Source organism: Saccostrea cucullata, unplaced genomic scaffold (genome assembly GCF_032062105.1).
Source record: "Saccostrea cucullata isolate Sc308-1 unplaced genomic scaffold, CSIRO_AGI_Scuc_v1 ctg850, whole genome shotgun sequence".
Classification (NCBI taxonomy): Eukaryota; Metazoa; Mollusca; class Bivalvia; order Ostreida; family Ostreidae; genus Saccostrea; species Saccostrea cuccullata.
In genome coordinates this window covers 20058-33243 of record NW_026941357.1, presented here as the reverse complement: position 1 = coordinate 33243, position 13186 = coordinate 20058, and the positions used below count along the sequence as shown (strand labels likewise).

At 31.9% G+C, this 13186-nt stretch overlaps 2 protein-coding genes across 3 annotated transcripts; one reads left to right on the top strand and one right to left on the bottom strand.

The window, feature by feature from the left end:
• The first annotated feature begins 375 nt into the window (after window positions 1-375).
• LOC134257674 (uncharacterized) lies at window positions 376-3804 on the top strand. 2 transcript variants are annotated; one of them, XM_062740264.1, is made up of 4 exons: window positions 376-591; window positions 831-933; window positions 1871-2002; window positions 2357-3804. In XM_062740264.1, the coding sequence occupies exons 1-4, from the start codon at window positions 478-480 to the stop codon at window positions 3784-3786; spliced, it is 1779 nt and encodes a 592-aa protein (XP_062596248.1). In that variant the 5' UTR covers window positions 376-477; the 3' UTR covers window positions 3787-3804. The 2 variants fall into 2 exon arrangements, with proteins under 2 accessions (XP_062596248.1, XP_062596247.1); XM_062740263.1 differs by having other exon boundaries at window positions 1868-2002.
• Window positions 3805-6332: 2528 nt separating this feature from the next.
• LOC134257682 (uncharacterized) lies at window positions 6333-13019 on the bottom strand. Its single transcript, XM_062740274.1, has 5 exons — window positions 12785-13019; window positions 10790-12216; window positions 10514-10697; window positions 10212-10360; window positions 6333-9722 (listed from the first exon to the last, which is right to left on the bottom strand). The coding sequence occupies exons 1-5, from the start codon at window positions 12939-12941 to the stop codon at window positions 6390-6392; spliced, it is 5250 nt and encodes a 1749-aa protein (XP_062596258.1). The 5' UTR covers window positions 12942-13019; the 3' UTR covers window positions 6333-6389.
• Between the last annotated feature and the right edge of the window lie 167 nt (window positions 13020-13186).

Here is a 13186-nt window from a genome sequence, read left to right as displayed (position 1 = left end):
GTCTTTTTTCATAACTTTGTAAATATCCGTTCAATTCTGATATTGTCATCATTTGTTTATCTACGTTGATAACATAAAAATTGCCAAATAAGAGCACTATTATTATTTTTTCTTTCTTCTAAATTTGACGTCAATTTAACCACTTATTAAAAAATTTATTATAAGACACATTCATCTCATGTTCAGAGGAATGTTAAGTGTATATTTAAAAAAAAATCAAAAGAATAGGGAAACAAATTAAAGTTCAAATTACTTTTAATATTTACATGTAATTCATTTTAAAAAAAATAGAGAATACTTAGAGATTTAATTTTTGCAATAGGTATTTTAAGAATTTAAATACAGTATAATATGTATCTATTTCTTGTAGTGTATCACCCACAGCTATAGAAGTCTACAATTGCTGTTGCTTTCTTCCCCAAAGAAAATGACGTCACAATCTTCTTTGATCGAGTACCCGATTCTATAGCAGTAACAATGTATAATGTGTCCTTGTTTAGCATTGATCTGAATAAAACGTACAAAAATATTCTTACTGCAAATCAAAGATATTGTTTTGAAGATGTGGTGGATGGGAATTATTATGTATCAGTGAGTATATTGACATACCTTTTTGAATGTAACTTCTGTTTTAAAATGAGCTTACAACAAGTCATTCTAACAGACTTTAATGAACGAAAAATGAAATAAATAAGACAGGGTGCTCATCATCATTGGAAGATTAATATTTTTTAGAAGAATTAGTTTTTTTTTAATTTTCAGTTTAAACACCAGGTAATTATGATGTAACAATTAGAATGAAGCTATAAATATATAGCTTTATTTTTTAGATAGAAGTCATTACTACAGATGTAAAATGTTCAGATAGTTGTAGATTCACAAAGTCTTCTTTTTTCAAAGTTGGAAATCCTATGAACAAGGGAAAGTTTTCAGGTATAAAAATTAATGACATGTTGAATCAGTAGCAGTAAGTATATATGATATACAGAAAATAATGAATGCGATACATTCCAGCACTTCGAATCTTTGTTGGTATTTTAATCTTATATAGTCTTATCTATTTTTAAAGGAAGATCCAATTGATCAAGATTTTTGGCTTAAAATATATTTGCATATATCCAATCTCTTCGTCCGAGATAAAATTACAAAATAGTAAAAATACTTTATTTCTACATAAATCCAGTGATTCTTCTATAGGTGTGGTTAAAAAATATCATGAGCAGGGCGGAAAGAAGCGGGACTTGTAGCACGTGAATGTGTTAAATCAAGAGCATGTAAATATAAGGAATAACTGTCAGTCTTTTTGATTTCATGACGGTGATCAATCGATTGGCTTGTGTGCAAACCAGACGGTCGAATTTAGTGTTTCTTACATTTAATATACAATATAGTATAACTCATTATAAATTGTAACCTGTCTATTGTAGTATTTGCATAATTTGCTTTAAAGTGCGAAAAATCGACACTTTCCTATATAATCCTAAAGTAAATATACCTGTATTTTGAGACGGTCCCTCTAAAATACCTGGACGGTAGATTTTTCCCAAACTTGGCAAGTAGATTGAAGTCAATGTAAGTAATGTTTGTTATAAAATTAGAGTTTCGCTATTGTAGTATTCGCACAATAAAATCTCAGTCGGCTTCCCTAAATAAGAAAAATGAGCATGGTTGTAGTTCATGTATATCTCTAGATTTTTGTGAAGGACTAATGTCATTTTAGAATAAATGCATGAACATTACTGCTGTATCTTTGATTTTGTATACACACTAAACAACGTATGCTATTGAGTGACGTATCAATTTTGCAAATTTTTGAGGTACAGCGCATGAATTTCAAAAAAATAAAATTTGTAATTTTTTTTTCTAGGAGTCAGAAGAAATGATCACACTGAAAACACAGTACTGTCTGTCATAGGGGGAGTGGTTGTGGGGGTTTTACTGTTGGTCATTTTATGCTACATGTACTATCGATGGAGGAACAATTTGTCCCCAAAAGACACAGGTTTGTTCTGATTTTTATTCCAGAATATCGAAGAGAATATGTTATAGTTGTTCATGTGTTGTTATAGTCTTTAATATTCTGATGTAATGTTTCACAATATCATTCATTCTTTATTGGTTTAAAAGATACAATTTAAAGGACAAATTTCAAGTGAGCATTTTGTATATGTGTGCAGATTTGAATTTTCATTGCCAGTAGTTCTCAGAAGTACAAAAAACAGGATTTGATTTGATTTGAATATATTTTGTAATGTAATAAGAACATAAAGGATTGGGCAGGAGGCATAGCCTATTTAAGCCCTCTCCACAAACAAGAAGATATTAATTAAATTGATTTATTTTTTTATAATTTCAGAGATGTATGATAATCTAAAGATACTTTTGATTTACTCCGATAACCGAAAAGAAAACATTATTTTAGCAACGGAATTTGCAAAGTTTTGCAGAATAAAGTTGCAAATAGAAATAATTTACGATAAACTGAAGGATGAGATGACCAAAATAAAAGACGTAGGATATGCATCATGGTATATGGAAAAACTAGAGGACCTACCAGCTGCCATTATTTTGTGGACCCCTGGATCTGATACTAAAGCAGAAGAAGGCACAAAATCTAACGAGTTTAATGTTGGTGTCACCTTTGCATTAAATTCAAAAACAAACGACGATAAAAGGATAGCGTGTGTCTATTTTGACAAGGCACATAAAGGGTCGATTTCAAGTGATATACGAAAGGAAGTGCGTGTATTTTGTATTCCTAAGAAATCTGGAGACTTAGCAGCTTTTTTACAGGGACATAAACGTTTAAGACAAGTAAATATTAACAAAGACTCCAGTCTAGAAAACGCCGTACTAGCAATAAATACAAATATTAATAATTCTAATGATACAATGATAGTGACATCTGAACAAAAAGAAATAATAGAAAATGAGGAAACAAATGTCTTATCTGAGGAGGAACTTGATGAAGAAATATCAATGTTGAAAAAAAAGATTGAAAAAAAAAACACTACAAATCTTAGCAATTCCAGCAAAAGTTCTACATCTAATGGAGAAATCCCCATTTATAACCCTTATTGCCCAGTACATGGGGAACATTCCAAAATGCGCAGGGGAAATACGTCTCACCATCCTCATTCCGCCTCGGATAGATCAAGTTGTCTTAAAAAGCACCATCATATATTCCCTGGAGAGACAGAGCATCAATACTCTTGCCCTAGTAAAATAAATCAAGAATATACTGACCATAATGTGGATTCTTTTAATAATTCCGTGCATTACACATTGGATGAGCCATTGCTAACTGAACATAAATGTGTTCCATTTCATTCACATTATCCCAACAGAATGGAATCCTCTTATCCCAATTCTGCACAGGATCAGTTTGCTCCAAATCATGATCAAGGATATAAATATGAATATGTTCGACATTCACGTAAAAGTAATGCACCAATGTTACTAAGACAGCACAGCGCTGGGGCAGAATATAGTGCGTCAACAAGGAGAAAGAGTAAAGAATATAAGGATTATAATCAAAGAAAAAGGGACAACCTAACGCCATATGACAGTGACTCATATGACGAAGAAATTGAAAACACGCCACTAAATCATCCGAAATTCTACTTGGAAGAAGAAGAAGACGCACAACCATCTAACCTTTGTTTAAAGACGTCAAATAAGTCGTATTCTCTAGACAGTATAGAATCCAATGATTCCAACTATAGTAAAAGGAGCGATAGTATAAGTAGTTACGACCTAAAGATGTCACTTCAGAAATTTATATGATTAATTTTGCTGTTTCCAACAAGTTCTTTTCTTAAAAATAAGGTAACTGATAAACAAATGTTTATTTATCTTATGTGTAGACTTCTTCAAAATTCATGTTCCAGGACATAAATTTATCAAATGGAATTTCTGTGTTGCAATTAAAAAAATGAAATGCATAATATTTTTTATAGCTTACTAAATGTTCTTGAGATTAGTTTAGACTGATTAAAGATATAAAATACATTTTTATTTTGTTACTATGATTAAAATGTGTACGCTAAAGAAAGGTTTCTGGTATTTAATTGTCATTTATCTTAAATATAAACAAGTAATTGTGTTTCACATAACTTTTTATTTCAATAATGTTTCCTTCTTAACCAACTTGGTATTAAATCAAAAACAAATCTACAAAAAGGGCTATCTTCATTTCAAGAAATATATATATATATATATATATATATATATATATATATATATATATATATATATATATATATATATATATATATATATATATATATATATAGGATCTTGCATAGAATGTACAGTTCATATTTTTTAGTGAAATAGTTTGCCCTTTACGCTTTGGGGTAAAATAAATAAACATTTAAAACTCAATTTAAGAAATATTAATTTTGAGATAAGAAAGTAAGTCATTTTAACTGCCATTGAACTTGCAGAGTATTTATTTTAAACGAAACTGTTGATATATTTGTCTGCATGAACTGAAAGCAATAACTTTCTTGTGCGGTGATAAAGGTTTGCTGTATCAAGAATAAATAAGATAAGTAGATTAAATAAAAGTTGATCATAAAGTATTGTAGTTATAAAAGTATTCATTTTTGGGGGTAAAATATCCAAATTTGAAACATGTGTTGATCATTGTGGTATCTTTTAGTTCAAGTTCACTTTGATACATCGTAAATAAATAAATGGACATAACTGTCGTTAATTGATAATACTATGTCAATACAATAATCAAAATATTAGATTGAAAGTGTAGTATTACGACAATTTCTTTATCAACAGATCAAGGTTCATGTATTTCTCTACAGGTCTTTAAAAAGTGACAAATGAAAAGAAAATAACATTTTGATTGATAATTTATAGTAGGGATCAAAATAACAAAAATAAATGCTTAAGTCCGGGAAATGAAATAGGAAATAAATACAAAAAATATGAGAGAGGAAAGCTACGTCCTGCGTCCGACAAAGTATCAGAATCAGGGGAAAAAAACAGAAAAATAAAAGCTAACAAGATGTAAGAAGTACAGTAACTGTAGATCACTTTTTGGGACACCTTATTTTTACTCTTGATAACAGAGACGAAATTTTCCCGAATTGTGTTAACCGCTTTATATAATCCTAAAAATACTATTTTAGGCAAGAATTTAATTTTTGCGAGAACACTGTCTCAAGTTATTACGCGAAAATAAAGTTATCGCAAATAAAAGTGATTTATAGTATGTATAACATCTTTAAGGTATTCCTTTTATATAATTTGACATCAAATTAAAATTACTTTTAAAAAAAATTAATGATTCTGTTTAAATCAGTAATAATCGATATTTAAACATTCATCATTAATGATGTTTGGTGATTTTTCTTTCATTTAAGTGCGATATTAACAAAAATAATTGTCCTTTTTTGTCATCGCGGATAATAATGTTGAATATTGTTGTAACATCTGTTTTAAATAGACACAGTAACGGAAAACCTAGGAAAGTGACAAAAGTAAATTTTTAAAAAAATAATTCTTGAAAGTTTTTGATTTCATAAAACTAGAGTTTCCAAAAACAAAGCAAAATATAATTTTATATAACCTTCTGGCACTAATATTTTACATTCTTTTCTTGTCAGTGCAGTTGAGTTTTATAAACTTTGCTTTATTTATTTTCTCATGAAACGTTTTTTATGATGTAAATATCTCTAGGTATTCAATGTATAACAAGGGAAGGGGATTTGAGAAAAACATGAATCTTTTTAAACTAGATAAAAATACATCACCAATATGAACCAAATTCACATGACTGATAAAAAATAAGAAGCTGATAATTTTACATCTCAAAAGTGTTCTGCCCTTGAAGAAAAAAAAGAAAATTTTAATATTGTCATAATATCTGCCATAAATGATTTAGTTCAAATCATATTTTTAGAGAGAGAGAGAGAGAGTTTATGCTATGTATATTTTCACTATATATGTATTTGAACTTCACATTATCTTTTACAATATCTTAATAAAGTATGCGCTGTCCATAGACGACAATGTACAATTTATGGTGCAATGAATAGGATAAATTCCTTTGGTGGAGTAATTTTATTTCATCACACCTTCATAATGCTACCATGATTAATCATTTCGGACCATTCATTTATCAGGTACAAAATTTGGTTGTTATACATTGAATACCTTAATTTAGAAGAATCATATTTATTTAAATTATTAAAATAAATAATTATCACAAGATACAATGTGCATGTTCTTTGTGTGAGTATTTGATGTGGGACACTTAACAACACATCAAAAGCAAAAACAACATTGCACATGAAATGAAGAAATATAGATTTTCAAATTTATATTCTCATTATAAAATTTGTCATCACATGCATGTACATTGTTTTCTAACCGTTAAGTTCTTTCCCAAAATGAAGTGCAATATCCCACAATTGTTTTGAGTAATGATTCACTTCTTCGTCAGAGGAATTTATATCAAGCATGGCCGGAATAATCACCAACTCTGTTTTTTCTGAAAGTTTGGTACATTGACGGAATCGTACTTGATATTCCTTGACTTTTGACACCCCAACACGCATTGAACGCCATACTCCCTCGTGAATGTTTAGGTGCCTATTCCCGTAAATATCTGTTTCTTTTTCTCTTATAAATTTAATGTCCTCTGAGGTTATGTCATAACCTTCATTAGTCTTCACAACGTGTTTTCCAATATCAAGAAGCCATTGCATTCCTTCCATTGATTCAATGGCTTTTCTATCCAACGATCTAAATGACTGTATTTTGCATCTAACACTTATTTGATTACCATTCAATGTTCTTCGTTTTGGCGTGAGAACAATTTGATGCACTAACCATTTTATTTGAGGTGCACTATATCCTATGCAATTCATATGCTCGTCTAGGTCACACATTCCCTCGTTTGCAAGTCTGACTTTCACCTCTTTTTTTGAATTAATCTTCTCAAAGTTTAGATTAAGACACTCACTTAAGTTGTTGTAATGTCCACTTATCGGAAGAAAAGCAAATGAATAAGGAATACGGATGAACCCCCCTCTCTGTCTTCTTGATAAAAGTTCAAAACGTCTTTTTTCATAACTTTGTATATATCTGTTCAATTCTGATATTGTCATCATTTGTTTATCTACGTTCATAACATAAAAATTGCCAAATGAGAGCACTATTGATAAATTTCCATGGAAAATTGGGTTATATTCATCCTTGATTTTTTCCCATTGCATGGAAAAGGTCCTTTCAAAATCAATACATGCAGGCAATTCGGATGCATGAACTAAGCAAGGGAGATAACGAATTTCATTATTGTGCTGGTTCTGACAGGGTCCACTCCACCTGTCAAAAGTTAACTGCTCATCACGGTTCGAGCAACCTTCAAATGAAACAGAAAACGTCTCTTCCACTGTAGTTTGGCCACGTTCTCCAGTGGTAATGCTTTCAGATTTTTTCAAAAAATCATGGAGGGCCTTTCGAAATCGTAACATTTGAACCCTTGTCCCATGTGCATCAATTTGTATGGCTTTAGTTTTTCCAACCTCTACTTGATGGAAAAACATATCTGCACCAGTTATTTGGGACAATTTGTATTTTGCATAAGCAGCGGCATAATGCATTATGTTTAATGACTCAGATGAGAATTTGAAAGTGTCCCATACCTCAAACTCAAATGTTTCATCTTCATTAAAATATTCCACGGATAAACAACGAGCTATTTTCATGTATTCCACCAGGCAACTCATAACTATTTCGTCTGAGTTTCTTATAAGCCATTTCAGAGAACCTTCAGGCAAGTCTTTACAATTCGATATGTTCTGTATGAACACCCTTACATTTCTCAAGCAGTTAAAAAGAATTTGTGCCCCAGAGGAGGTATTCAGTATTTTGCTCCTTAAAAAGGATTCCTTTAAAAGCATAATTGGTAGTATGTCCTTTATGACATCAGGAGGAATTTTCGGTACAATTTGTTGCATAAAATAATCGTACAAAAATTGGGCTACGTGTCGTATAATGCATTCGTTCTTTTTAAGAAAGCTTCTAAGAGATCTGCTCAACTTAATAATCCTTTCGTCAGCTGTCAGTCTAACAATCCCTATCCTGCTCTCTCCCAGATTGATTTTGTAACAGAGATCATTTTCAAATTGATCATTGCTTGTACTAGAAGAAAGAGCTCGCATGGTCAAAAGAATTTTTTCATAGTCCTCACTTTGAAATCCCAAAACTACATTGCAGTTTTCAGGTAAAACAATACCATTCTCAAATAAATCAATCCATTCAAAGTAAATGGACTTGGGAAACTTTTGTGTAACTTTGTTTCTTAAACGCTCCATCCAATAAGATGCCATTTTGTGCTCTTCCTCTTTAAGTTTCCAACGACGCTCAAGGGATGAATCAACTTCCTCAATAACGGTGATTTGTTTCCGTCCTTTCTTTGTCTTGCATAATATATCGGCGACAACCCAAGGAAAACTTAGGAAACTAGGGTTTGGCAAAGTGTATGTTACTGTGTACCATGCAGAAGCCTTAAAATATAAAGCCTTTTCGAACTCTGGATTTGTTTTGTTTTGCTCCCCACCAAATTCTTCAAAGAAAATTTTTCTTGTTCTTTGCATCAATGATGTGACTTTCTCGAGGACTATTTTTCCAATCTGAAATTCTTCGTCTTTTAAGCAACCTCTTTTACGTTTCAGTGCTTTTATGGACCCACTGATTGCTTCTACTTCGTTTTGTATTCCATACATATTCATTATTCCCTGTAAGTTTTCATTGTAAATTGTTCTTTGTAAAATAGCATCTTTGAGTTCGTCGTTCGTTAAAATGGAAACTAATTCATCATCAATTAGTAACTCGGGTCTATCTTCTATATCAATATTCTGGAGAAATGATTGACATTGATAGAAAAGTTTTCCAAGAACTTTAGAAGAAAAATACTGAATTTTATCTTTTTTACCAATAATATCTGGATATTTTTTCGGACGGATATCGTTGCGTACAGGTGGACATTTCCCAGTTTTTGGAAAATCAACAGCATCGGAGTGCATTTTAGCTAACTCAATACAACGAACGGAAAATATTCCTTCCTGTTCACTGTCTGCCAAAGCAAGATGGGCATTAGCTATAATTCCCAGATTATCATTCTTTATGTAATTTGCCAGAAATTCAGCAATGTCTGACAACTCAACATCCCTCTCCAAATGAGTCTTTTCTGCTCTAGGAAATTTCATTGGAATTACATTCTCAAACGTGGAAAGCCGTTCGTCCCAGCATACGAAGTACTCGTCACCATCAAGGTCTGATCCGGACATTTCGTCAGGATGAGGTCTTGGACCAAGCTGAGGGAATACAATGCAGTCTACCATATGGCTCAGATGAGGAATACACACTGCTTCAAATATCCGGATATCTCCTGGATGGAAGCATGGATTTTTTGTGACCACTACTCTACCCACAACAAGTTGTACATCCATTTGAGGGTGATTCAAGTCCTTTGAGTACTGAATAAAAACTTGACCATACTTTAGTGATTGGGTTTCATCTGATGTGCCCATCATGTACCGACCTTTGTGTAGAGGAATCTGAATCCTTGATCTCCTTTTTAAATCATGCAATTTCTGCTGAAATATTCTTAAAAGCAGTGATCTAAAGAAAGGTTCTCGAACAAAGCTTATCCCTTTGTCGAAAAGTTCTTGGAAATTTATGTCCATTGTTAACTGCAAAGAACAGCAGAACAATTAATATAATTAAAAAAAAGAAAAAAAAAAAAATATATATATATATATATATATATATATATATATATAATTCTGAATAATAATAATTAATGCATTTTTTGTAAACCTGATGGCTTTACCTCGGATAGCACAATGTGAATGGACTTAGGTAACTTAAAAAGATTCCATATTTTTATACGTTTAAAGAAAATAAGATTATTAAAGGAAATACCAAGAATTTCATAACATAATTTATCGAAGGAATTTTGATACTAAATATCATACAGCTATTTGTATAATATTCTAATCTTCAGGGTTACGGAGACAATTTTTACAATTATGCCTATTTTATGGATTCATTTTTTCCCTCGATAAACCTCCAAAAAGAGAACAAATCACATCAGTAAACATTCTGAAGCATACTGTTTTTTAAAAAAAAAATGAAAAGCAATGTGGCCATATTTATTAGAAATGAATACATTTCTTTACCTGTTGTAAACTCTTCAGTGCTTTATCGTTGTACAGTAACATATCCGATAAATCCATCAACATCGATTCCTGAAGATCTAAGAAGATTTCATCTTGAATTCCAAGTCCTGATAGCAGTGTTATAACTTGTCGGTTAAGATGAAGTGGCACTGTCAAAAAAAATTAATACTCAAATATAAAAGATGTAATACGTATGATTAAATTTAAACATATGTTATTATGTAAAAAATATAGATATGGATTACGCAGCAAGGATACCCTATGTAAGTCCTCATAATGTTTAAAAACATAAAGCAAATTACCTGGACGAGTAACCTGTAGCACCTCTAGACTAGTAGATCCACTTTGAAATTTTCTCATGCTCTCTCTTATAACGAGTACATTCTCCTCTCCAAGAGACGGATCTAATGCAACAACGCCTTTACAACCACCATAACGAATTTGGAAAGCAGACGGAATGTATTTCATGTTCATTTTCTTCGCAACCTAGGTTAAAAATAGTATAATATATAAGTTCTCGTTGAAAATTTGGAATAAGACCAATTCTTCCCTTTTCTCCATTAAAATTCTTTTATTACCTTTAGAGCAAGGTTCCGTGATATCTTCCCAATGCCATCGGTGAAGCAATACCCATTTCTTTCTATATCTGCTTCATAGTGTAACTCTCCTTGACCTATCCCGACGTTCAACGTATGTTGAGACGCTGAGAAACAGAGTCCAAAACGAGACACGTAGGAGGCAACACATCTCTCTTTAGACAGATCTCCAGCCCTTTGTCTGATGCCGTCTGCCGTAATTCCATCATACGAGCTGAAGAACCAAAAGCTGTGTTCTCGAAGTTGACTGTTTGAACATCCTAAAAATTCATAATGTCGATTATGTATGATAAATCCGTCCACAAAAATTCGCTTCATATCCGCCAATACTTTGTTTAGAGTTTCAGACTGGGTCTCAGTGAGTTTTTGATAATCCTCATCACGGTAAACAAGCCTGATAAAATAGTCTTCGTTATACTGGCGTAAAATTCTATTTTGACTCACTAGTTCCTTTGGCAGGAAAACACGTTTCGTCGGAGTAAGCAAGACGCATCTAACCATAGTTAAATTACCAGGAATGTCATTGTTATTTTCATTTTCAGTAATATTTGTCATTTTTATTGCCTCACACAAATCACTAATAAAATGAATGAAAGGCTTCTCCGCAATGAGACCAACCATATTATGTATCACTTCTGGAGAATTTTGAAGACTGATGATTTCCTCTACAACAGCTTTTGTCAAATGGTCCACAACTTTAAACCCCTGTGAACACAGAGATTCCCACGCATAAGCTATTTCGAAGCTGGAGAAAGAAACATCCACCATTTGCTGAGAATCATTAATTGTCACATGAGTGTACGCAACAAATAGACCTACGTACTGAATATACCAAAGTATCCTGGGTATCAATGGGTTGTCTTTTTTCAGCTTCAGGCAAAAACAACTCAACGACCCAAATGTTTGAAATGGAAGGTCTCTGGCTGATAGTCTTATTTCTGTTAGATTACCAAACATGAACGGGTAACTAGCAGAGAATACTTTTGGGCTATATTTCACATTGAAGTAAAAGCACACATTACTGCATTGTAAGTGTACTATAACATAATCGTGCAGGAACTCAGGTGATATGTTGATTTCAATTTTCATCGTTGAATCTTCAATTAGCAAAAGAGACTTGTCTTGTTGGAAATCAACAGAAACTGCTGTTTCCCAGTGCTTCACAAAGTTAGTTGGCGAAGTCATGCTTCCTCCAAGAAATTCAATTTCTCTATGAATCCCTCTTGTTTTTGGTGGAGGCATGTAACCCTGCCTTTTATGTGGAATAATTTGGAACCAGGGCATATTTTCTGCCGGCCTATCAATCATCTTCCAGAACTGGCACATACTGTCTGTTAGTTCATCACCAAGAGACGATTCAATTTTCATTGACCAACTAAGGCAATAATCACCATATGACGGCATAGCATCTGAAATAATTATTTGCAATGCCCTTACATGAGCTTTTCAAATATTTGGATAAATAAAAAATACTAGTACAGTAAATAATATGAAAATAAGATAAGTTATTCTAGATAAATATCAAGTCGAGGCGTCACACGCAAGGTAATTAACCAAAAAGTGTCGAGAATGAGCAAACCACTAGAGGGTTGAACTTATTGCTCATATTTGAAACTTTACTGAGAAGGCAAAATAATATAATTTACCACAAAAGAACACATATTTTGTGGGTAAAAAAGTTCTTTGTTTTGTCTTCTAAGGTTTCATGAACATTAAATTCCATTAGTTCCATATTTCATTATTTGAGTAATCCTTTCTACATATAGTCATATAAAACTGCTTGTTAATAACGATATCAATAAAATTAAATTTCAATACATATTTCGTTTTCAGAAACGGAAAATGCACTTGAACATTATACATTATTAGATAAGCTATAATATATACTGATATCAAACTCAAATCTTTATTCTCAAATACATATTAAAAGGTTTATCAAAATAATCTATAAATACATATTAGTATATTAAAACTTACTGATTTCTTCTTTCTTTGATTCAACGACGTTGATTGTTCTAGGTAACTTCGTAATAAATTCCCTCACCGATTCCTCGCTTTTAAGATAAAACACATTTACGCTAAATTGTTCTCTTCTTATTCGGTTAGTATCGCTGCCATCTTTGTTCTCCGCCATCTTCAACGAATTTGCCTTTATCGTTTATATCCGGAGACTTTAAATACTGATCATGTCCCGATTATCAGGAAAATATAGCAAAAAAATTATCTTAATTTGATCGTTACCAGGCGTAATATCAATTACTTAGAATTTAAAACGAAACTTAAAAATTAACTGCGTAAAACATGGATATTTATCTGTATGCCTTTTAAAAAATACAAATATTGATATTTCTAGGTCAGGGTGTCGATCGCGATTAGCCA